The sequence below is a fragment of the Colobus angolensis genome, unplaced genomic scaffold (assembly GCF_000951035.1).
Source record: "Colobus angolensis palliatus isolate OR3802 unplaced genomic scaffold, Cang.pa_1.0 Scaffold109, whole genome shotgun sequence".
Lineage (NCBI taxonomy): Eukaryota > Metazoa > Chordata > Mammalia > Primates > Cercopithecidae > Colobus > Colobus angolensis.
The window spans coordinates 2,863,878-2,890,549 of record NW_012111919.1 but is presented as its reverse complement, the minus strand read 5'-3'; the positions used below and the strand labels follow the sequence as shown (position 1 = coordinate 2,890,549).

Here is a 26,672-nt window from a genome sequence, read left to right as displayed (position 1 = left end):
ATAAGTGACAAGGAAACAGTAGACTCCTTAAAGCTCTCCCTGTGCATGCTTCCTACACTATTTTGGCTGGCTTGTTTCTCTGGTTTTCATGCACCTTGTTAACTGAGCATGACCAAATCTTGAAGTGCCTTATATGCAGTATTACTAATTTTAGACTTTTTCCAGATGACTTTATCTGGAAGACCCTGATGGGTGTTTAAATAGGGTACTGCTGTGATTTTAATGGAAGTTTGAAGATAATCTCTCTTGGGTACTCTGAAGAATTCAGAGGAAAGTGTGAAAAGAAACAGACCCATCTTTTCTAGTCTGCGTGTCATCTTATACATATTTATTACTTTGATTAATCTAAGGTCTGTGTTTCTTTTCTTAGGTAATCCAGGTTTTTCTGCCTTTTATGTGCCATTTGCAAAGGCTTTATACTCTTTGACAAACAGACGCTTTCCAGTTTGGACTATCAGTCATGCTGGGCATGCGTTGGCTCCCAAAGACAAGAAGATTCTTACATCAGAGGGTATGTCCTTGTTAATATCTGCTTTCCTTTACAGTGAGTGGAGGGTCATGTTTCTAGCAAGCCTACTAAGGTTAAGAGTTACACCAGTGGAAACCTGCTTGTGGCATTAGGCCTGTGGTTCCATATTTTGGTAAACTTAGGATTTTTAGAGACATTTTAACTCTTTAGGTAGTTTTCTATAAGAATATGGGTAGATAAAATAATCTATGACTTGCCTTCTTTATTTACCAATTAGTAATCAATTGTGTGTTTTTTGATCATGTATTATTTTCCCAGGGTTGTACTAGGAGGAATGGTGGGAAAAAAGCAGTCCCCAACCTTTTTGGCACCTGGGAACCAGTTTTGGGGAAGACAATGTTTCCACAGACTGGGGAGGGGTGAGTGGTTTTGGAATGAAACTGTTCCACCTCAGATTATCAGGTGTGCAACCTGGATCTCACATGCACAGTTCACAGTAGGGTACTCCTATGAGAATCTAATGCTGCCGCTGATCTGACAGGAGGCAGAGCTCAGGCGATAATGCTTCACTCGCCCATTGCACACCTTCATCTGTGTGGCTGGGTTCCTAACAGGCCACAGACGGGGGTTGGGAACCCCTTTTACAAACCATGTTCTTTACTTTAAAGAAGCTTTTTCTCTCATATTTAGAGAATAATTAAGTGATAAACCATGGCCTGCTAATCATGTAGACACCTAAGGAGTAAACAAAGGAGAAACCACAGTGTGGGTTAGGAGAGACTCTGTGGAGTCTGCAAAAAACCTTGTATTTTGCAGCTGACCATTTAGCTGCAGGGAGCATGTTGTATAATTTTCTATTCATTTTCAAAACAGATTACCTTCCTTTACTGTATTTTTAGATTAAAAAGTTATATGTGCTTATTAAAAATTTTAGTATGGAAAACTGAATAAGAAAATAAAAAATCAGCATCCTATAAGTTAAAGGTTGAAAAGAAATACTAAAACTTCATAATGTTTTGTTTTAATTATGCTTAAACATTTTCAACCTAAAGCCTAACAGACATTAGCACCTTGGCACTAAGAGGTGAGATTTTTCAATGAATAATACTTTGTGTAATAGCTCAGATATTTTCTAGGCTGAAGTAAGCATCTAGGAATAGCAGCACCAGGGACCATATTTTTAGTGCTTTTTCCACCTATGACAATATCATGATGAAGTGTGTATCTTAAATGTTAGTGAAATAGTTGCATTTAGATTTTTAGGGTATTTTTTTCAACATTTATTTACTTATTACTTGTTTAAAACTTGTAGGTGGCATATGTTATACATTAAGAAAATATTTAGCATAGAATGTTTTTTAAATAAATAGTGGACTTCCAGTTTCAGCTCTGACATGTAGAACTTGGAATTTGTCACTTCTCTCATTGCAGTAAGAAAAAAGCTGAGGCTGAGTGTGGTGGCTCATGCCTGTAATCCCAACACTTTGGGAGGCCAAGGCAGGTGGATCAAGTAAGGCCAGGAATTTGAGACCAGCTTGGCCAACATGGCAAAACTGCACTTCTACTAAAAGTACAAAAATTAGCCAGGCATGGTGGTGCTCGCCTGTAATCCCAGCTATTCGGGAGACTGAGACATGAGAATTGCTTGAACCTAGGAGGCAGAGGTTGCAGTGAGCCAAGATTGTGCCACTACACTCCAGCCTAGGTGACAGAGTGAGACTCTGTCTCAAAAAAGAAAGAAAAAAAAAGAAAAAGCTGAACAAAACTAAAACTCATTTTTCTTAGACCTTTCAGAGAATTGAGGTCACAGGACAAATTGTCACCTGAAATCTAGAGAGACAAGGAAATACAATGAAGATCAGCTTATGTGAAGCAGAAGACACTAGTGCCATTGATGTAGAATACATAAATGGTGATTTTGATGAATTGCTGGGGGTAAAGTACAGACCATTTTAAGAGTAACAAACTTCTGCAAGCCTCTTCTTAGGGGACTTCCTCACTTTCATGGGTATTACCTCTAGGAACCTTATCAGGTTCTTTTGTGAAAATTTGAGAAATGACCCCTATGGTTTTTGTTAAGGGTAGAAGAGAAGTAAGCATTTTGCAGTATGTCCAGAATATTCTCAATAACATGACTTACTTTCCAAGGGAAAAAGAGTTCCAGAACTTTATCCAACCTGGGGGAAAGGCAGTTAGCCAACTCCATCTTCCCCTAGCCTTCCTGTCTCACATGCAGGAGAAGAAAAAAAGATGACAAACACTTTTGAAGATCACAGCACAGGCATTCAGGCCCACTGAAAGACTGAGGTTTAATCTTTACATTATAGGCTGCTTCCCTCCTCATTTTACCACCATGTCTATAGGCCTTTACCTTAATAATAGTACATTATAACTATAGAAGCTACAAGACACAAACTCTATTTAAGAAGGAGTTCTTAGGGAAAACCAAAGACAACAGAGAGAAAAAAAAAGCAAGAACATTAAAGGAAACTGAAGTTTCTGATACCTGTAGCTACAGAAAACAGTAAGCATAGCCCTGCCCAGGCGCAGTGGCTCATGCCTGTAATCCCAGCACTTTGGGAGGCTAAGGCAGGCAGATCACTTGAGGTGAGGAGTGCTTGACCAACCTGGCCAACATGATGAAACCCTGTCTCTACTAAAAATACAAAAATTAGCTAGGCATGGTGATACAAGCCTGTAGTCCTAGCTACTCGGGAGGTTGAGGCGGGAGGATTGCTTGAACCCAGGAGGCAGAGGTTGCAGTGAGCCAAGATAGTGCCACTGCACTCCAGCCAGGACAACAGAGTGAGACCCTGTCTTAAAAAACAAAAAAAGCATAGCCCAGCTTCTAGCCACATTAACATATAGCCTCACATAAAAGATCTATTTACCTCATTCCTATTACTCAATATATCATGTCCAGCTTTAAGCAAAAAATAAAATTAGAAGGCATTGTAAAAGGCAAGAAAAAAACCGTCCGAAGAGACAAAGCAAGCATCAGAACTAGAGTCAGGTATATACTTTTTCCAGTTTTAGAAATATCAGATCAGGAATTTAAAGTAACCGTGATTACTACGTTGAGGACTCTAATGGAAGAAGTAGCATGCAAGAACAGATGGGTAATGCAAGCAGACAGTAGGGAACTCTTAAGAAAGAATCAAAAGGAAATATTAGAAAACACTGTAACAAAAATGAAAAATGCCTTTGATGGACTCGCCAGCAGGCTGGATGCAGCTGAGGAAAGAATCAGTGGACTGGAAAAATAGGTTAATAGAAACTTTCCTAACTGAAATGCAAAGAGGAAAAACAATAACTTATAAAAGTACAACGCATCCAAGAGTTGTGGGACAATTTCAAAAGGTGTAACGTATGCATAATTGGAATACCAGATCAAGAAGGAAGAGAAAATGGAGAAGGTAAGAGTTGAAGTACTTAATGCCAGATGACAAAACACAGGTCTAGGAATCTCAGAGCACACTAAGCAGGGTCAATACTTAGGATCTACACCTACATATGTCATACTTAAGTTGCAGAAAACCAAAGACAAAATCTTGAAAATAGGCAGAGGAAAAAGCGCCTTACCTATAGAAGAACAAAGATGAGAATTACAGGGAACTTCTTGTCAGAAACCATTCAACAAAGAGGAGAATGGAGTGAAATATTTAGTGTCGAATGAAAAATAGCACTTACCTGGATTTATCTATCTAGTGAAATCATCCTTCAAAAGTAAAGGAGAAATAAAGCCTTTTTCAGACCAATAGCAGCTGAGGAAATTAGTTGCTGGAGACATGCTATGCAAGAAATATTAAAAGAAATTATTTGGGGGAAAGGAAAGTGACAGAGATCAGAAATTCAAATCTGTATAAAGAAGAGCATGGGAGAAGGAATAAAAGTTTAAAAAGTTTATTTTTCTTATTCTAAATTGATCTGGTAGATAGCTGTTAATTCAAAGTAATAAAAGTAACAGTACGTTGGGTGATTACAACATTGATAAATGTTGTGAATGTCAGTAATGTTATAAGGGATGGAAGAGAGGAATTGGGAATACTCAGTTGTAACATACCTGGACTAAAGGTGAAGTAGTATAGTGGTATAGTGTTACTTCAGATGAACTTAGATTTAGTATATATGGCAAATTCTAGGGCAACCACTGGAGACAGGGTCTCCCTCTGTCACCCAGGCTGGAGTACATTGGTGCAGTCATGGCCCACTGCAGCCTCAACCTGCCAGGCTCAGGTGATCCTCCCACCCCAGTCTCCCAAGTAGCTGGGACTACAGACGCCTGCCACCACACCTGGCTAATTTTTGGATTTTTAGTAGACGCAGGGTTTCACCATATTGCCCAGGCTGGTCTTGGAACTCCTGGGCTCAAGTGATCTGCCCACCTCAGCCTCCCAGAGTGCTGGGATTACAGGCATAAGCCACTGTGCCCAGCCAAAAAGAATTTTTTTAATAAGAATAATTATTATGAGAAGAAGAGAGAATGTTAGATCATTTTAAATGCTCAATTAAAGCTAGGAATGTAGAAGAGAGTAAGATTTTAAAAAGAAAGAACAAGTATAACAAGAAACATTTATAAATATGATAGATATTAATTCAACTATATCAGTAATCACTTTATTTATTTAGAGACACAGTCTTACTCTGTCATCCAGGCTGGAGTACAGTGGTGCCATAGAGACTAACTGTAGCCTGAAACTCCCAGGTTCAAGTGATCATCCCACCTCAGCCTCCTGAGTAACTGAGACCACGAGTATGTGCCAGCATGCCTGGCTAACTTTTATATCTTTTTATAGGGACAGGGTTTTGCCACGTTGCCTGGGCTGGTCTTGAACTCCTGGGCTCAAGTGATCTACCTGCCCTGGCCTCCTAAAGGGCTGGGATTACAGGCATGAGCCACCATGCCCAGCCTCAGTAATCACTTTAAATGTGAATGGTCTAAATATACCAATTAAAATACACAGATTGTTGGAGTGGTGGGAGGAGATCCAACTATATGTTGTCTACAAGAAACCACTTTAGGACCAGGCACAGTTATACACACCTGTAATTCCAGCACTTTGGGAGGATGAAGTGAACAGATTGCTTGAGCCCAGGGGAGTTTGAGACCAGCCTGGGCAACACGGTGAAACTCCATCTCTGCAGAAAAATACAAAACTTAGGCATGCTAGCATGCACCTGTGGTCCAGCCTACTCAGGAGGCTGAGGTGGGCAGATGACTTGAACTCGAGAGGTTGAGGCTGCAGTGAGCCGAATCATGCCGCTGCACTCCAGTCTGGGTGACAGAGTAAGACCCTATCTTTAAAACAAACAAACATTTTAAAACAAACCAACAAAAACTTTAAATATAAAGACACAGATATGTTGCAAGTAAAGGGATATACAGAGATATACCATGGTAACAATAGTCAAAAGAAAACTGGAGTAGCTATTTTAATTTTAGACAAAGCAGGCTTCAGAACAAGGAAAATGTCAGGGATAAAGAGGGCATTGCATAATGATAATAGCACCAGTTCTTCAAGGAAACATAACAATCCTTAACAAATATGTACCTAACAACAAAGGTCAGAATGCAGGAGGCAAAACTGATAGACTGCCCTATTATAAGTGGAAACATCAGCAATCCTTTTTCTGTAGTTAATAGATCCAGCAAACAGAAAGTCAGTAAAGATATAGTTGAACTGAATTGCACCTTCAGTCAACTTTATTTAATTGACATTTATAGACTACTTCATCTAACAACATACTTTTCTCAAGCATTCATGGAGCATTCACCAAGATAAAACATACCTTAACAAACTTAAAAGAGTATAAATTATACAAGGTATGCTCTTAGGCCACAGTGGAATTAAACTAGACATCAACAACAGAAACATAGCTAGGAAATCCCAATATATTTATAAGTTAAACAACACGCTTTTAAATAACACATGGATCAGTGAAGTCTCAAGAGGAACATAAAAATACTTTGAACTAAATAAAAGTGGCAATACAACTTATAAAAATTTGTAGGATATAGCAAAACTAGTGCTTAGAAGGAAATTTATAGCATTGACTCATATTTTAGAAAAGAAGGAAGATCTAAAGTCAATTACCTAAGTTTCTCCCTTAGGACACTAGAGAAAGAACAATTTAAGCCTAAAGCAAAGAGAAGAAAAGATGATAAAAATGGGAACACGAATCAATGAAGTTGAAAACAAGAAATTATTAGAAAAAATCAACAAACCAAAAGCTAGTTATTTAAAAGACTAATAAAATTAATAAACCTGTAGCCAGGCTAAGCAAGGGGGGAAAAAGAGAAGACACAAATTACGAGTATTCAGAAAGAAAAGATTCATTGCTGCTGATCCCTTAGATAATAAAAGGACAATAAACTTAACTTAGATAAAATGGACCAATTTATTGAAAGATATAAGCTCCCAAAACTCACACAAGGAAAAATAGATAATCTGAATGGACCTTATCTGTTAAAGAAATTAAACCACCAAAGCTGAATAAGGACAAAACAAGAAAAGTATAGATCAATATCCTTGAGGGACATAGATGCAAAAATTCTCAACAGAATACCAGCAAACTGAATTCAGCATCACATTAAAAGGATATGGTCATGATCAAGTGTGCTATCGTAAGTCATACTAAAGACAGAAGCAAACATTTGAAGAGAACATGAATGGCAACTTTGAAAGTTGAAAACAGATTAGAAGGATCACCCTTGATCAGGTGTTCTCAAACTTTGGCATGCATCAAAATCACCTGGAGGGTTTATTAAAACACAGGTGCTACCCTCTGAGTTGTTGATTCAGTAGATCTGGGGGTGGGACCTGAGAATTTGCATTTCTAACAAGTTCCCAGGTAATATTGATGCTGCTGGTCCTGGGACCACATTTTCAGAACCACTGCCCTAGATGTTCACCAATAAACACTGATGAGGAAAACCAGTAGAAAATATCTGTCATGTGTCTGAATTTTTAGGAAACAGCTTTAATTCTTATTGTAAATTGACATCTTATTATTTATAACTTTACTTTGAATATGTTTATCTCTTTGGCCTGCTTGTGTACTATTGAGTTAATAACTTAGTAATTAGAGCCTGGGTTCTTTGCTACCTAATGAGAACAGTGCCATCTAGAGGCATTAGCCCAAAGGGCCACCGTAGGGCCAAAGGAAGCTGTGGTTTCTGGAGAGAGTGAAAGGGCAACTCACTATCATTAAGGACTTATTGACAACCTACTGGGTTATTAACTGTCATGCTACAGGGGTATACAAAGGGTTAGAATTGCTTGCCAGTCTCCACCTTTTAGGTTCGTGACTTTCTATATTCTGAGTAATTCAAAAGTTCTGTGAAGGCTAAGTAGGGCTCTGGGCCTTACCAGCCCTTCATTCAGCTAGAGATTATGTTTGCAAATGTATGCTATAGTTGCTTTGGATAGGCAGCACAGATACATTATTTGCTGTCCAAGATTGTCCTAAGGTACTGGTTTTCTGGCATGCAAAATATAGTGTGAAAAATATGTAATCATTGAGAAAAAGGGCATAAGCTATAACCACACATCAAATGTTGAAAGTATGTCTTGCTTCATATTAGCAAATGTTAAAATTATGAACAGTTGGAAATAATATTCTAGTGGACCACATTAGCACAATCATAAGTTGAATACAATTGGAAGAACAGACGTTCACCAATGTCAGAAGGGGATGATTTGAGGGGGAAAAAAGTGTGAAAAGAAAATTTGAGGAGTTAGGAGTATAAACTGTTTTCTGGATTTGATTTGCTATAGAGTCAGCATACATGATGGGAAATTCATTATCAACTATTTCAAGTCATTGTTTAGAAAGTACAAAAAGAAAGCTAGAAATCATGCTGGTTTCGTTTTAGCAGATAAAAACATTACCTTAAAAAGTTACACAGTCTTGCAACTAACGATGAATTTGAGTCATGCTTATCCAAAGAAACAATAAACTACTCTCACTGCAGTCCCCCAACTAGTTAGAAAGAGAGAAAACCCAGTGGAGCTTTCTCTCTTGCCAGGACTGGGAGTGGCAGGGCAACAAGGAGGTGAGATAGATGAGCCCAAGGCAGGAACAACCAATCAATCAACTCTCAGGGCTCACAGTCCCTAGAAATGAAAGCAGGTAAATCTGTGGGTCAGAAGAGCAAAAAGCCAAAGTGCAGAGCAAGAGAAAGAAGTTAGGAATCAAGCAAATTGTTAGAGTGCCAGGACAGACAGAAGAAGTAGGGAGAGTGAGCATTGCAGTTAATATCCATAACACAGACCAGATTGTGCGCTCCTCTCTTGGCAATCTATAGGTATCTTCTCATTGATCACAGAACCGAGTCCAAACTCCTTGGTGTGAAGTTCAGTTTCCTACTTTATCTAGACCCAACTTTCCTTTTTAACCTTATGCTTCACCTTTCCCTATAACCACATGTAGCCACAGAACTCATAGCTTTTTCCAAGTAACAGCCGTGGAAACATGGCTGTTTCCAAAATAGCACTTTACAATAAAAAGTAACACACTTTTTATGCGTTTTGCTTTTATTGTTTGCTAAGTCTATAACATTATGTTCTCCTTGCTGAATCTCTCTTCTGTTTCCTGCTAAGGACTGTTGAAGTCCTTAGCAGATAATTGGTTTTAGTCAAGTGGAAAGCATAATTTGATGACTGTGGTTTTCACCTTCTGTTTGGAGAATAATAATTAAAAATTATTTTATAAAACATATGCTTGGGGTTTACAAATCTTAAAATTTGTTTTCTAAATAAGAAAACAGTGTTAAATAGAATAATCATCTCCCGTCCCCTCACTGTGATGCATACTTTAAGAGCCAACAAAGTTGTATCAGTGTTTAGATACAAGGATCTTACAGAATACTTCGGGAGGGAGCTGGGGATCGATGAGAGTGTACTCTCACTTCAGCCTAGTAACCTCAGGACAGTTTTGAAAGGAAGGCCTTATGGATCGATGAACTCGGTAAGCATACAGAGTTAGGGAGCACAGTTTTCATTGAGCCAGTTCACTGATAATCAGTACGAACCCATAAAATCCTTGGGGGCTTCTGTATTCCGTGTGAGAATGAAATGAATGGTGATTTTCCCTACAAAATGGGAGTAAGATACCTAGGAACAACAGCACGTCAATGCATTCTTTTTTTTTTTTAATTTATTTTGAGAAATGTTTTAAAACATAGAAAAACACAGTTATATAACAATCAAAGATGCTATTACTCACAATTGACAGTTAACATTGCCATAATTACATAAATATTTTTGTTAACAAAATAAGTGAAATAAAACAATACAGAAAAAGTTTTGTTCTTTGTATCCCATCTCCAGTTCTATCATGAATTTAGAGTAAATACTTCATGTATCTTTTTATATTTTTAGTTTATATATATATGTTTGTGTAGCATGGTGAACAACATACGATTTTTTATGTATTTGAAAAAATTACCTAAGGAGGAAACTGGTTTTTTTTTTTTTTATTTCTTCTAACTACATAGTTATACATGTGCCATGGTGGTTTGCTCTACCTATTGACCTGTCCTCTAAGTTTCCCTCACCCCGTACCCCACAACGGCCCTGGTATGTGTTGTTCCCCTCTCTGTGACCATGTGTTCTCAATGTTCAACTTCCACTTATGGGTAAGAACATGCATCACAAGGAAACTGTATTTTCATCTTGATCAAAGAATTCTTTAAAATATGAAATATTATTTTTAGCCTTTGAATTTTTACATGTAAGTTGTTTAATTAAAGTTATTAAGATACAGCTTTGGAGTAATGATTGGGGGGCAGGATGGAAGAGTTTAGTAGCTGAGCAAATTCTGGTGTAGGATGTAGTTACAGTATGCAGACTCAGTCCTACCAAAGGCATGTGTAGTGCTAATCTCCAGTCTTGTCTGTTCTGTGGTCAGAGATGACCTATAAATGCTGTTTGCATGAAAATAAATAGTTGAACTTATACATTTATATTCAATATATAGCCATATATATGAATGGCAGTTAAATTTAAACTGTTTTGCTTGGATTCAGATACATAGTTAAATGTATACATTTATAGTAACATACATGTAATAAAGAATATCTTCTAGTTATTTATCTTGGGTAGAGTGGGAAAAGGTACAGTACTTTTTATGAATCAAAGTGCCATTACCCTTCTATTGTGATCCAATAAACCCTGTTCTTTTCTCAAGCAAATGCTTGAGATACTTAACTTTGGCATTTCATAATTGTGTTTTTATCTATGTCTGTTTCCTCTTAGTAGATTATGATCTCCTGAAAGGCAAAGGTAGTATATTTTATTTATGTCTGTACTTTCAATAATTCCAAGGGCCAATTAGTCACTGTTTTCTGTCAGAGTAGTCAATTCAGTTCATGTAAAATGAAGAAAATAATAATCATGAGATTTATCTGTGTTCTGAGGCTGTAAGGGAATTTAAAATTGAAAGCACTTTTAATGACTGCTTAATAACTTTAATGACTGGACCAGCAAATTTGAGCGATTAGATAAAAAGTTAATGTGAAGTACTGATTTTATTTAATTTCTCTACTAACTATTTCAGAACAAGTTGTATATACCTTTTGAAATAAACTGTAGAACCGATAGGTGAGCTGTGAAGTGATATCTAATAGAGATGGGTCTAAGAAATAGGCTTAGGTTCTAAGAGAAAATTATCAATATGATACTTAGGACCATTTATTGGTAACAATATGGTGGATTGTATTGTCATCCACCAACTCAGGCAGTTCTCAATTTAGAAACAGATTATGTTCCAAATGTGCTTCGTTGATTATAACTTGGAGTACAGTTTCCTCATAGAATGGTATAAATGATTTCCATATTAGCATTCTTCTGGCTTTGATACAACTGAATGTAATTTTTTCTGCATTTTTTGGAGAGTAAGTTAATAATTACTAGCATTTTCTCAGAATATATTACTATTAAAATAATAGGAATGAAAATATGTAATCAAGTATATAGTCTTTTAACCTTTCATTTTCTGCTAGTAAAATAATATCTAGAATTTTATTTATTAGTAACATGAAAAGAGATAGGCTGGGAGTGGCGGCTTACACCTGTAATCTCAGCACTTTGGGAGGCCAAGGTGGGTGGATCACCTAAGGTCAAGAGTTTGAGACCAGCCTGGCCAACATGGTGAAACCTCATCTCTACAAAAATTCACTGGGCCTGGTGGTGCGCATCTGTAATCCTAGCTACTTGGGAGTCGTGAGAATTGCTTGAACCCAGGAGGCAGAGGTTGCAGTGAGCTGAGATTGTGCCACTGCATTCCAGCCTGGGCAACAGAGTGAGACTCCATCTCAAAAATAAATAAATAAAATAAAAATAAATTTTAAAAGATAGCACATTTAAATTTTCAATCATTGTTCATTTTTAGAAAGTACTTTCCCCGTTAATCTTACCACTTCGGCAAACACTAACTCGTAGTATGTTCTTCTTGAAAATCTACTGAGTAGTTCCCAGAGGTAAAGCCAGATCTACCTCTGAAATATTCTGATTTATAATGTCCTTTAAAGTTTATCTGAAATGCAGTGTTTTAGGACCTTATTTATGATGTCAATGAAATTTTAGAATATTTAGCTCATTTTCTTTCTCTTTGCTCTAACCATGTAAATGTTCTTGGTATTATTTGAAGGAGGACTTAAATAACAGGAATTGAAATGATGGCAGTCATAGCTTTTATTTATCTGTTTATGCCAGACACTTAAACAACAGCCATTGGAAGCTAGCATTATTATCTCTATTTTGTGTATGAGGAAACTGAAGCCTAGGTTAAAGGATTTGCTCAAGTCACAAAGTTAGGGAGATGCTGAGCTGAGATTTAAACCCAGATTTATCTCATCTCCAGAGCCTGTTTATCTTTGTACTGCACCTACTGTCCCAACAAAAGGAAAACTTGGATATTTCCAAATGCTGCATATTTTGAAAAAGAACTTGGGATGAAAATATTAATATTATTGTGGTGTTTTCATATGAAAGAATGATATGATCACTTTTGGGTAGAGTGATTAGAGAAGCAGGGTATGAACTATTCAAACGTAAATATAATATTTCATGCATAAAAAGGTGGATTTGGAGCCATTAGAAGTCCTACCAAAGTCAGGTTCCAGATTCTCTCTCTTCGCAGTTCTGTTTCATGCTTAAGTTTCTTGTTAAGTAGAGAATGAATTGTAAGCTGACCTGGGAAAAAGAGTGAGAGCACAACATGTTTTGCTTGGGAGATTAATAGTACTATGGAAATAGGGAAGTAAGCCTCATTGAGTCAAGAAAAAGCTTTTCAATAACTGTATGCTGGACTTTGGGGAGCAGTGGTAAGCAAGACCTGAATTGTAAACTAAGAGTGAATTAGGAGTAGTATAGTGAGATAAATAAACAGGGATGTTGTGGAAACTGAAAAGACAGCCACTTTACTCTTCACATAATGAATCATAAAAAGGTCTCTCAGAGGAGATAATGCTTGTTTCAAGTTTGTAGGATAAACAGGACTTCGACTAAAAGGGGAGATAAGCACTAAAAACAAACAAATAAAAACCTGTACAAACAAAACAGAAGAGTAGTTTTTCTGAGTTTGGGGTGCCTTTTGAATGAACCATACCGATTATAATTCCCCTCAATGCCTTGCAAGTCATAAGAGCAAGAAAGTCAGTGTTCAGTCATTCAAATTTTAGGAAGCAGTTGACTATCTTATGATATTTTGAAATATTACACCCTGTCATTGAGTTATATATATGTTCATAGGGAAAACCTATTCTACTCATAGAATATTAGAGTGGCCAGCATCCTCAGAGATCATCTAGTCAGTTCCAATTTTCATTCAACAATAACATTTGCTGTGTACTAATCACAGGACACAGATGAAAAGATGAACTTTGCCTTCAAGGAACTCACACCCTAAGAGAGGAAATAAACATACAACATCCTCAGAGATCATCTAGTCAGTTCCAATTTTCATTCAACAATAACATTTGCTGTGTACTAATCACAGGACACAGATGAAAAGATGAACTTTGCCTTCAAGGAACTCACACCCTAAGAGAGGAAATAAACATACAAACAGACAATATGCAAGTTTGATAAAGTGCTATAATAAAAGAGGTACTGATAGCACAGAAGAGAGCTCATTAATTTTTCTTGAGGATTAGCTAGGTAAAGTTTTAATTAGGTCTTGAAGAACCTAGAAAAGTAGTTCATTTGTGACAGGGAGGGAGGATATTTCAGGTCAGGACTGTGCTGGTTATTTAAAAGGGACAGTTTTCCATTTGACCCAGCCATCCCATTACTGGGGATATACCCAAAGGATTATAAGTCATGCTGCTATAAAGACACATGCACACGTATGTTTATTGCAGCACTATTCACAGTAGCAAAGACTTGGAATCAACCCAAATGTCCATCGGTGACAGACTGGATTAAGAAAATGTGGCACATATACACCATGGAATACTATGCAGCCATAAAAATGGATGGGTTTGTGTCCTTTGTAGGGACATGGGTGCAGCTGGAAACCATCATTCTCAGCAAACTATTGCCAGAACAGAAAACCAAATACCGCATGTTCTCACTCATAGGTGGGAATTGAACAATGAGATCACTTGGACACAGGAAGGGGATCATCACACACCGGGTCCTATTGTGGGGAGGGGGTAGAGGGGAGGGATAGCATTAGGAGATATACCTAATGTAAATGACGAGTTAATGGGTGCAGCACACCAACATGGCACATGTGTACATACGTAACAAACCTGCACATTGTGCACATGTACCGTAGAACTTAAAGCATAAAAGAAAAAAAAAGGGGGACAGTTTTTAACATTTCTACTTAAGTTTTTCCATCTGGATTCCTTAAATAAATAAAGATTATCTAAAATAATTAAGTCATATCATGGACTTTCTTAGTTGTCTGTTAGTAATATAAATTAGCCTAAGCAGCTGGTTCTCAGTGTGTGGTGCTGGAACCTAGTGCATCAACATCTCCTGGAAACTTGGAAATGCAGCTTCTCAGGCCCCAGCCTAGACCTACTGAAACAAACCCTGGGGTGTGGAGCCCAGCTATGTTTTAACAAGACTTCAAGGGGATTCTGATGTATGCTCAAGTTTGAGAACCACTGGCCTAAGCTAACAGTAATACACGGAATTATTGAAAGTTCATGGGCTTTGAGGATTTGGAGACCTGAATTTGAATCTCACTTCTCCCACTTAGTAAGTTTGTGACTGTTAATCTGTCACCTAGTATCTATGAGCATTGGGATTTTCACCTATCAGGTGAAAGTTATAATGTTTCCTTCCCAAAATTGTTGTGAAAATTGGTTAATATAATGAATGCCTAATATTTTCACTGGCACATTATAGGCTTTGATAAATGGAAACTGCTTTTTATCATGATTGTTATCTTTTTCTTGATCATTTTTCAGTGATTACTTTTACTTACTGAATGAAAACATGCTCATAATTTGCTTTTAGATTCAAACGCTCAAGAAATTAAGGACATCTATGGACTTAATGGACAAATAGAGCACAAACTAGCTTTCCTGAGAACTCATGTGCCAAAGGACATGAAACTTGTGCTCATTGGCCATTCGATAGGCAGCTATTTCACTCTTCAGATGCTGAAGCGAGTCCCTGAGCTCCTGGTAAGTACATCTCCAGAGGTGACTGTGGGTGCTGGACTGTGTGCCTGCACAAATCCTCCTCACCTTTCCTATGTTCTTTTGTCTCTTAGAACAGAGAGAGGGATATTTGCTTGCTGCCTTTATCCTTATCTCCATATTATGATGGACTTATGTGAATGTATGTTCATAATGTTTCAAAGAATAATGCTGACGGAGATAGGAAGTTTCTGAAAGAATGCCTTTGAATCTAGGGTTATCTGGAGTTCTTATGTTACATATTACTTGCTGTTTTTTTATAAAGAAATATTTAAGAGCAGTCACTAGTTAAGACCTAGACAAGAATCTGTCTTTTGTGGGAAGGTATTTTGTAAATATTCTTGCCTTTTTCAGAAGGAAGAAATGTGTCATCATCATCACTGATAGGCAGACAGCTGTCTTTATGGAGCACTCCATCTTTATTAAGTCATAAGTCCAGATCCTTACCTGTTCTGTATCTTGGCAGCCTTTTTGAGACACATACTCACAAATACTCGCAAATATTTATTGGGTACTACTATGTGCCAGATATTAAGTGAGGTGCTAGAGACACAAAGATCTATTTAAAGTGCCCAGGAAAGCAAGTGAACTATAAGAGATATAAAACCAAACAAAACATTGTACTTCCACTGACATATACCATTGAAATAACTCACTGAATGGGTGCAATTCACAAGATAATTCATTTCTTCTTTATTCAACAAACATATATTAAGCCCTTTCCATGTGTCAGATCCTGTGCTATGTTTTGAGGACATCCCAGTGACTAAGACAGTCTTTGAAGTAGGAGAGCCTGGAGTCTGCTTGAGGAGACAGTCTAACCAATAGATGTGATACCTGCTGTCTTGTTTAAGTTCAGGGGGTGTGGGAGCATGGAGTGCTGGTAGACCTAGTAATCTGAAGCCAAGATAGGACATGATCACTTCATGGCCGCTTTGTGCTAGGATTTTGATTGTTTCTCACTCCATGGGATAAAATATCTTCAGTGGGGTCTCAGAGCTCACTAAGCGCTCGCTCCTTTTCTCACCAGCTTCACCTGCTTACTTCTTACTCATAATTGCCCTTGGGAAATGTACAACTATAGCCTCCCTTGCTATGGTTTTAAATAATAAATGGAGGTTTTAAATTATTATTAGGTAGAAGAAAATGTGTTTTTCATTTCTAAGTGTGAATTCAATAAATTCAAGATTGTACTCTGTTCTCTGTATTACTGTCTACTGTGTTGGTTTCTTTTTCCCCTAAATAAGGTGTCTTAATCAGAATGCAGGCTTTTTTCTTGCTTTTAGCATTTTGCACAGCTTCTAATGTCTTTTGTGCCTTTGAAGTCTCCTCTCGTACTGTGTCATGTGGTTGCCATCTTTATGGTGTCCAGCCCTGCCTTAGTGGTTCTACTTGTACAGTTGCTGTGAGTTCTGGCTCTAGAACCAGGACACCTACGTTCCAATATTTATTGTCTTTTTTTTTTTTTTTTAGTCTGTCTGATCTTAGACAAGTTATTAAGTCTCTACTTCAGTTTTGAGTCTCAACCTCAGTTTCCTCATTTATAAAATGGGGATAATAATATGTTCTTCAAAGGATTTTTGTGAGGAATTATATAAAGCATCAAGAATGATATCTGGAACTTTAAAGTTCCAAATAAGTATTAGCTATTATTATTATTAGGAAGTACCTCTAGAATCATTGTCTCAGTCATTAGGTTAACTGTTGTATTAGGTATCTACTGCTGTGTATCAAATTGCCCCAGAACTTAGCAGTGTAAAACAGTATACATTTCTTCACTCATAGTTTCTGGTCAGAAGTCTGGCCACAGCTTAGCTGGGTTCTCTGCTTCAGGGTCTCCGCCAAGATTTTAACCAAAATGTCTTCCAGGGCTGCGGTCTTATCTGAAGGCTTTAGTTGAGATGGATCTGCATCCAGGCTCACTCATGTGGTTTTTGACAGGATCCCATTCCTTGAGTGTTGTTAGACAGAGGGCCTTCATTCAGTGGTGGCAGTTGGGTAGAGGCCACCTTCTCTAACATGTCAGCCTGTCTAGCTTACTTCATTAGAGCATGCCTGGAAGAAGAGCCAGGGAGACAGGCTGCTAGCAGATAAAAGTCACAGGCTGTAACCCAGTTACAAAGTGACATCCCATCACGTTTCCTGTATTCTTGTTAGAATCAAGTCACTACATCTAGCCCACACTCAAGGGGAGATAATTACACAAGGGCATGAATACTAGGAGGTGAAGGTGACTGGGAGCTGTGTCAGAGCTGTGTACCCCACCACTCTAAAATTAGGATTTCACTTGTGTGTTGTGCAGTCCAGCACATGGACATAGGATGTACATACATTAAATGACTGCATTATTTACTGGTATAGGCAGTGACTTGTACCTGTCAAATAAAATGTAGCAAACTGACATGACATAATTATTTGTTGTTAGTTGTTCCGGGTGTCGTAAACACTTTAAAAACATTAAAAAGGATACTTGCATATTTGAAATAATAGCATTACTGTTCTGTAAACATAGGCAAGAAAATATTCATTTCGGAGCTCATCACAGGCTATTATTAACTTAATCACAGATCTGTTATGGTTTTTGTGTTTTCTCCAGATCTATTCTGCATGTGATGTGTGGTTTCTCTTTTGTGTATTTGAAAACGATTTTTCAACACATTGTCTTGAACCCTTCTCTCTTTTTGGGCTCGTATTCACAGTGTTTGTTGGGAAAGAAGTAGAATGCATCTCAAGTTTAGTGTGCTTTCTTATAGCTTGTTCAGCGTCATAACTTTCTAATTATTGTCCTGCCTTCAGGTGTCCTTGCTTTTGCAGGAATAGTGGTGAAAAGGGGAAACAAAGATGAAACGTGAGCTTAACCTACTTTATTTGTGGAGACATAACTCAAACTGATTATAGAGTTTCCAGAAAGACATGTGAAGCAGTGTTTTATCTTCTTAAAAAGGGCGTAGGCTAGAAAATAATGTGTGCAATAAATTGTCCAAAAGGTCACCTCTTTTGAGGGGTGGGAGGGGCAGTGAACATCTGTATGATTTTTAAATTATTATTCAGAAGCTTTATCTGGTTTCAATTAACTACATTGTTGAAATTCCCTACCTCATCCCCAGCCCCCATTAAACACCTGGGTCAGTGAATATTGGTGGTGTGATCCCTGCCAAAGTGTTGAAATTTCAGTGTCTCTGGGCTACTCTAAGACACTGCAGTGCCTGCATGCCTGAAGTTAGCATGACATGCTCCATTTGAGATGCATTTGACAAATATGTTTGTGTAAGCCAGAATGTTACAATCCTTAATCATTTTGCCAAAAATAAGTTAGCTATTATGTTTTATAACATATGAAGTGTGATAATAAGAAACTTGTGTTTCCATCTCTTCTGTTATTTTTTACTGGAATATTTGACTCTCGTAAGATTTTGAGGACATATGTGTAGTTTAGTAGCTAGCTGGCTTATTTAGTTTTATTTTGGTTCAGCTCTTTGCAATATTTTCATAACTAATTATAGGCACCTTGGTCTTAAATCATTTTAAGAAACTTACTGTATATGTCAGATACATTGTCTGACCTGTATTTTAATATACTAAAAAAAAGTTGCCGCTCTAAAAAAATCTAGTATTTAAAATTATTTATCTAAACAAATTCCACACATAGAATTAGAGATATTCTTCATATATTTTTAAAGTAATGCTCAGTATAGGGAATTTAAAGAGAAACTTGAGCAAATAGGTAATTGGAAGACTGTTAAATCGTAGCTATCATGACTTAAAATAATAAACATAATTGTTTTTAGGTTCATGGGATCTTAGAACTGAGATAGACTTTAGAGACAATCTGGCCCCATCTTTCATTTTATCAATGGGAAGTGAGAGAAAGGTCCCTTGCCAGGATTCAGCCTTGGCTCTGCCAGAATCTGGGGTGGAGCATACTGATATTAGCTGTGAGTATAAAAAGAATCCAAGAAGGTATTGATGGCTCCTCCAACCTGTGGATGATAGCAGAGACTATAGCTATTACAGTGTGCCCTGCACTGTACACAACTGCTAGGTTCGTGTGACTCATTGTGTTGGTGCTCCAGGAGTAGGAAACCCCATGAATGCTCTAGCAATTTCAGGATTGTGTGTTGCCGTAGGGGGAGAATAATCAGAAGCAAAAAAGTAGTAATCTTATCTCCACTATCTAGAATCTTCTTTCTCTTATCAACCATCTATATGTTAAAAATGTGTCACCTGATTTTGCCAGTAAATATTTTTCATAAAGTTCAAGTTTGGGAGTTGAGTTGAAAGCCCTTGATTCTTCACTGAGTCTTGGGGTGAATATCAATTAATATAACTTTAATTTTCCTCTAAGAATTTATATAGCCTTTAATGATAACATGTTCTCCTCTTCCAGGGATATCAGATCCTTCACAAACTTAATTTTTTATATTATTTGGCCTTCCTGTGCACAATAACAGAGAGTTTCCTTTGTCTGTCTGGTTGGCAAAACTGTTTTCTCTCTGAATGAAATTTCCAGATTACTTAAACTCACTATCTTAAGTACCAGACTATTTTATCCAACAGGATAAAAATTTGTCTAAAGTATATTACTTACTTATCTGCCTTCTTCAGCAATGCATATTGAGTATAGAGGAATTTTTTTCTTAGTGATTTAAGGGCAGTGGTAATAACACTATTATTTTGATAGTGTTATACTAGAATAAAATGTAATCAAAAGGAATGTGCCTGTGTCCTGAAATTTCTTAGGTGATAATGCTTTTTCATTAAAAAAAAAATGTTTCATGTATGTCTATGTTAGTTTTTCCATCTCCTCGCTCAGTGTTAAGTACCTCTTCTCTTCCCTACTTCTAATTTATTGCTACTAATTTGCTATAGGCAGAGAAAACCAATAACTACATTATATTTTTTTTTTCAGTAGGAATGAACAGGTCCTAAATAGATAAAGGAGTAAAACTGACAGCATTAAATGTGTGGGCATTGTTATCACTCAGCTGTTTTTTCTCTTCTTTTGAGAGCCTCAAAAACAATGTTTTGGGGCATTTTTAAATACTCAAACTTTTAGAGACTCAACATGTAACTACAGCTGAGAAGCTTGCAAAAGTATACTAGGAGACTTAGAATAGCATGTTAGATCATGTATGTTTTGATTCAGGAATATACCTCATCCATACTAGGGAAAAAATATCTTCAGTATTCTCCAACAATGAGATTATTGAAACTGTAGTTTACTTACACTATTCTGCTGAGCCTTCATGTCTGCTGTCAAAGGAAGACATGCTTGTAAGACGCATTCATATTTCAGTCAGCTGTGTTTAACAGTTGAGATAATCGGGAGGGAGGGAGAAGAATAGGAAATAACTCATTTGTCATAGTAAATTTTGTCAGAATCCTGTCCCTAGATTCAAGTGACAAGACATGGAAGGCAAAATGAGGCAGTACTGTAAGGCTCTGAATGTTATGTGGAGAGAGGTGTCTTCTACCTGGGAAGCTCAGAAAAAACTTCCTGGACGAGCTTCAGGGCCACTGAAGGACGAGTTATATCTGGAAGTAGAGGATTTGATATGGTGACTAGGGGGTACTGTGCATTCTAGGCAAGGGGGACAGCATGAAAAGAAATGGTTTTCATCACTGGGCACAGGGAGAGGGCAGTGGGTGGTGTGACTGGGATGCAGCAGAGTGTGCCTGGAGGGATCAGTCAGACATGAGATTGATAGAGATGGACAAAAAGCTGGGCTAGGGAGTGTGGACTCATTTTCTGGACAGCAGAAAGCCACTGAAGGATCTCTGATGATAGCAGTCATGCATCAGGTAAATTAATCTCTCAGGGAAAAGGAAAATGAGATGGAGAGAAAAAAAATGCAGTATAAAAAGTGAACATCCAGGTGACAGGAAAGTTTACTAGTCCAAGTAAGAAATAATAAAGAGAGTGTAAGGGATAAAATTGCCCAGGGAGATTGCTGAGAAAAGAGAGAGGTCATAGATGTATATCGGCAGAATGACTTCATTTGCCATAAAGGAGTGTTACAGGATTTTTGGGGTGTTGTTGTTCTGGCCAGAAACATGTGGTTGGTGGCACCTTTGCCTGAGTTTTGCTGGGGCCCACTGGGCTAGTTCCACCCACTCTGCCTGACAGGCTGTGCTCAGCTCCTGCTGCCGGCCTGGATCCTATGCCTCCAAGGGAGAATAGAGTCAGGCATGGAGTGATGAGGGGGGTGTGTGAGCGAGTGTGGGGTCTGGCCACTGCACAGTCAGTTATGCTGGCTGCTGCCATGGGGCAGGCAGCTTCAGGTGCCAGCATGGGTGCCAGCTCTCTGTGAGGCCACAGCTGGACCAGGCACACTGTAAGCAGCTTCCCCGGTGGCACCAGGGAATGCAGTGGCACCCAGAAGCTTAGAGACGCCAGGAACCACAGGGCCCCAAAAAGGGAGTCACAGCTCTGACTCAGGGAGCTCGCAGGTCTGGGCTCCCTGAAGTGCTGCAGATTTTCTCTCCTTCTCTTCGCTCGCAACATGGAGAGCAGGGGGCATGTTTCGGCTCTGTTTGTGTTACAGCAGCTCTTTTAGCCTCGCCACTCTTCAGGTCCCGAGTTCTTGTCCTACGACAAGGAAGAATGAGGTTTGCAGACAAGCGGAGGGTGAGCAAGACAGAGAGGAGCTTTATTGAGCAATAAAACAGCTCAGAGAAGACCCACAGTGGACAGCTCCTCTACGTAGCCCAATGAGTGTTCAGCTCCTAGCAGAGAGGGTAGCTCCTCTCTGCAGCTGGTCGTCCTGACAAGTGTTTAGCTATCAGCAGAAAGGGTAGCTCCTCTCTGCAGCTGGTCATCCCATCCTGCAGCTCTGAGCAGAGAAGAGGCCCTATAGTAGGTGGCTCCTCTGTGCAGGCAGGTCATCCCTTTGTCTGAATCTCTTGGTAGAGATAGTAGCTCCATTCTGCAGCAGGTCGTCCCATTGTCTCTCTGTCCTCTGCTCTGGCTGAGCCCAGGGCTTTTACAGGCCTCAGAGAGGAGGAAGTGCGCACTGATTGGTCCATGGGCAGCCATGGGTAGGCCCAGAAAGGGCACCACAAGTCCCCTACTCTGGTCCATGGGACTGGCAGCCTGGCCTCTAGCCTTCAGACCCTCCCTGACCTGCAGGTGGGGCCTCATCAGAGACCCTCCCCCTTCTGCCCAGTGGCCCATCTGCCTCCTGCCAGCATCTATGGCACCCAGGTTGCTTGTGCCAAGGGGCACCTGCAGGCCAGTGCTGAGCCACCCTCAACACCCCCCCTCAATTTCCCCTCATGCTTGTCAGCACCCAAAATCCAGAGGGGGCTGAGGTGGCAGGGAGCTGGCATGTCAGTGCTGCCTCAAGTGTGCACACACCCAGCTGGGCTGTGACAGTGCCCAGGCTTGGCCCCAACCCTACTCCAAGATCAGAGCGGGCGCCAGGAGCAGGGAGAGGCCAGGGAGTGGGAGCAGGCCTCTCCAAGCCTTCAAGGGCCAGGAAAGGGGCCTTCCCAGACCCCCAAGGGCACAGAGAGGCATGGGTCCACAGCTCTTACTTGGGCTGCTGCCTGCTTCTGGCTCTCGTGACTCCATGACGCATGAAGCCCAGCTGCACCCCTTCACAGCTTGGGGCAGGGGCTTTAGGTACTTGCTGGGCCTAGGCCAGTGTCAGGGTAGGGGCAACATCTCCATGAGCTCCCCCAGTGACCCTGGCATTCAGGGGCAGTCAGGAGCTCCCCTTTGCCCAGATTGTGGCCCTGCCCAGTGCGCACCTCCAGGAGTGGATTGCAGGCCCTGGCCTGTCTGCCAGGAGTGTCAGGCCTGATGGTCACCCTGATGCAGGGCGGACCCCAGTGACAGAACCCTGGGCGGCCCTGTGCAGAGCCCCCTCCTGAGGCGCAGGAACCCTGAGCTGCTGGCCAGTCCCCAAAGCAGGTGTCACAGTCAGCTGCCTCAGGGACATGGAGCACAGGGGACCCACCACCGCCATTGCTGCTCCTGTAGCCACTCCTGCTGCCACTGCCCATGCCTCCCCACTGTGGACAGCCCACTGCTGCCATCAGGAGGAGGAAGAGGTGGAAGTCACAGAAAGAGGCAGAAGATATAATAATTTTCCAAACTATTGGCTGCAATCCATTAATGGATCCCAAAATCACTTCAGTGGGTTGCAACCAGTGGATCAGTCAAGACAGAGTAGACTGTGCTACAATAACACAATGTCAGTGGCTTTTAACAACAAAGGTTTGTTTCTTGTTCATGATACAAATCCTTTGAGGGTAGGCTGCCCCTATGAAGATCTGTCTATGCAAGCTTTCTCCAGAATCCAGATTGATAGAGTAGCCTCTATCTGGAATATTCAAGTCCCATGGCAGAGGATATAAAGTGAATAGTGAACCACACCTACATTTTAAAACCTCTGCCTGGAAGTGAAAATTTTCACTCCTCAGATTTTATTGGACAGAGCAAATCATATGACCAAGTCAGCCATCAATGAGGCTGTGAAGTACAGTCTTTCCCAGAGAATGGAAGCATATGTTTGTGACCGATAAAACAGTGTTTTTAAACAATGTATAATAAAATTGAGTAAAATAGAATAGAATAAAAATATATTGCAGTAAAGGCATGTATTATGAAACTTTTTTTTCACTTTGTATGTGTGTTGATAACATAGATTACAATGTCAAATGTATATCTTACTGTGAGTTAAGGTAAAAAAAAAAAAAAAAGTTTGAAAACCATTCTTCTGGACTAGAGTACACCATAGCAGCTAAGAACACAGCAAGAATGTCAAAAAAAGGGGTAGATACATGGAGGATTACGGATGGCCACAGATTTTTTTGTCATTCCTCTCAAGAAATGAAACCTGTTTCCCTTCCCCTTTAAATTTAAGCCGAGCATGTGACTTCTTTCACCAATAAGATACGGTGGAAGTAACGTACTTCTGGTACCTTCAAGTCCAGGCCTTAAGAGGACTGGGAGCTTCTATTTTCTCCCTCTCAGAAGCCAGCTGCTGTGTAAGAAGGTCAACTGCCCTGAGACCATGAGGCTGAGAGAAAGCCCAAGCTAACTACATAGGAGGATCATGAGGCACCAGGCCTGAGTGAAACCTTCTAGGGTCTTCCAGCCCATCTCAGCCCAGCCCATCCACCACTGAATGCAGCCAAATGAGTGACCCCAGCCCACACCACATGGAGCAAAAGAACCATCCAACTGAGCCCTATTTGAATTCCTGACCCACAGAATTGTGAGACAGCAAAATCATTGTGATTTTAAACCATAAGTCTAGAGATGCTGTGTTATATAGCAGTAGATAATTTAAACAAGGTAACAGGGTTGAATGTAACAAATGTTGAAGGCTTCAGGCTTCTAGAGTGAAAGGTTCTTGATGTCCTTAAAGACAGACTTTTTAGTGAAATAATGGACAAGGTGGTTGCAGGAAGTTAGGTGAGAAATGGATAGTGATTCCACTGGCCAGTGAAGGAGAACACATGATAATTTAAGGACAAAGCTGGTCAAGGGAACTTTTTTTCCTGTAAGTGGGGGAGAATTTAACATATGCTGAAGGGAATAGCCCAAGCACAGAGAGATGTCGAAAGTGAAAGACAAATAGGAACTTTTGTTGGAACAGGTTTCCTTCCATTTGTCTTTTAGTCTACATACTTGAAAACTTGGAAAATGGAATTTTTCTTAATATTTGTGTCTTTGCAAAAGTGGTTTCCCCCTTCCCTGGGGTGTAGGGGGAACATATATTACATATTTGGTTCTCCTTTTCTATCTAGAAAAAGTCTAGCTCAATTTTTAAAATAGGTGTTATTGTCATTACTAACAGTGATTATACCTAACATTCATTTGATATTTATAAAACATGTTCACATGTAACAAGGTATTTTAACAGTCTGATTTTTCCCATCTTAAAGATGAGACTGAAGTGCCAAGGAGTCATGTATCCAACCCATATGTCAACTAGTAGAAAAAATAGCAGAGCTGCGACTCTGTATTCTGTTTTCTAACTTTCCCATTATCTGTTTTCTAGGTGAGTTAATTAGAAAGGTGATGATTACAGATGGTTAGACTAAGTTGCTTTCACAGATGACCAAACTATTTGGCCTAAACTTAAGATTTCTATTTTTGCTTTTTTAATATTTGAGTTCTTCAAATACACAGTGAGTGTTTGAGTAGGAAGCAGGTGAATGCATTGGGAGGAGTTCGGAGAGAACTGAGAGAAATGACAGCATGTGTGAGTGCTCTGGAGCATAGGAGATAAAGAGACTGTTGAGGCCTGGGCCAAGGGCAGAAATTAAACTGAAAAGATAGTAAATCAAAGTCCTAGACTTGAGCTGGGAACAGAAGGCGTATGAAGGAAATGGAGGATTCTGCAAACATAGTGCATAGTAGTTTGACAATTACCTCTGTGTGACCCATTAATAAATCCTGCTGTGTGAAAAACAGAGGCTTAGACAATCAGCACCTAACTACTCTGATTTGTGAAAGATTTTCCATTTCAGAAAACAGTAAGTCTCTTACTCAGTTTGTATTGTAGATGACGAAATGCTATTTTTCCAATCACTTATGCATTCATTTAAATATATATGTATCTGCATATTTGTGCGCACACACATTATCTTTTCTGAATTACCCAGAATACTTTGCTAAAAACTAGACACATGGACAGTTTCAACTTTTCAACTTCAGCCATTTTTAGTTATCTGCGTATTTTTTTAAATCCTGAAATTGCTTTCAAAGTGGAAAAATTGTGTGGGCTTTTTTCATCTTTTCATAACTCAAAAACGACTTAATATGTTTTTCTCAAACTTTGCAAAAAAAAAAAAAAAGTCACCTTTGGGCTGAAACCAAGCATGGAAAATTTCACCACAAAGGGCTAATTTTTTGGAAAGCTGCAAGAAAGTGAAAACAGGGGTTTATAATAGAACATTCTTCATGCATGTTAATACTTAGTACTTTATCTAATGCATTTCATCTGAGAATTTCTGAACACTTTTCAGATTTAAATATTGAGCCATTTTAATATCTGTGTACCCATGATATATTGTCAGATATCAAAAAGTTCCCCCATCCTCTCAGATGTCCAATAGCTTGGGAATTAGTGAGATGTGTTTAAAATGACAGGTAGGGCAAATGAAGTTAAGTGGCTGCTAGCCAGCGAAAGCCATATATTTACTGCCCAACACATTTTATCACTACCTCTTCTTGGCCCAGGAGTACTGTAGTTGTAAGTAAAATACAATAGATGACGTGGCACTATTTTGAATAAGCCAATATGTCTCAAAGTAGTATCAACAGCACCTGTGATCTTGTTAGAAAAGCAAATTCTTGCCCCTCTTCACTCCCAAGGGGCGGGGCTCACCAACCAGCCTTTAACTAGCACTGCAGGTAATTCTGACACATGCTTAAGTTTGGGAACCACTTACCTAAGCTTTCCAAAAGCTTGGAACAGAATGCATTGAAATGCTGTGGACAATTCAATCTGTCCTTGGTCTTTCTGTGATGTCAGCTCTGTCTTCTCATATCCTTTGGAAGCAGGAGGAATACGAATCAAATTC

The 26,672-nt window shown here is 39.2% G+C and overlaps 1 protein-coding gene across 7 annotated transcripts in view; it reads left to right on the top strand.

Annotated features, from left to right (window-relative positions):
• The window catches only part of LDAH (lipid droplet associated hydrolase), a 155,957-nt gene that overhangs the window by 30,981 nt on the left and 98,304 nt on the right, over positions 1 to 26,672 (top strand). For 4 of the 7 annotated variants that reach the window (XM_011950651.1, XM_011950632.1, XM_011950625.1 and 1 more), the window contains one exon: positions 14,947 to 15,116. In XM_011950651.1, the coding sequence (XP_011806041.1) occupies positions 15,039 to 15,116 (78 nt within the window). In that variant the 5' untranslated portion in view covers positions 14,947 to 15,038. Of the gene's footprint in view, positions 1 to 370; positions 512 to 14,946; positions 15,117 to 26,672 lie in introns of all 7 variants that reach the window. The other 3 variants (XR_001002737.1, XM_011950640.1, XM_011950609.1) reach the window with 1 other exon arrangement.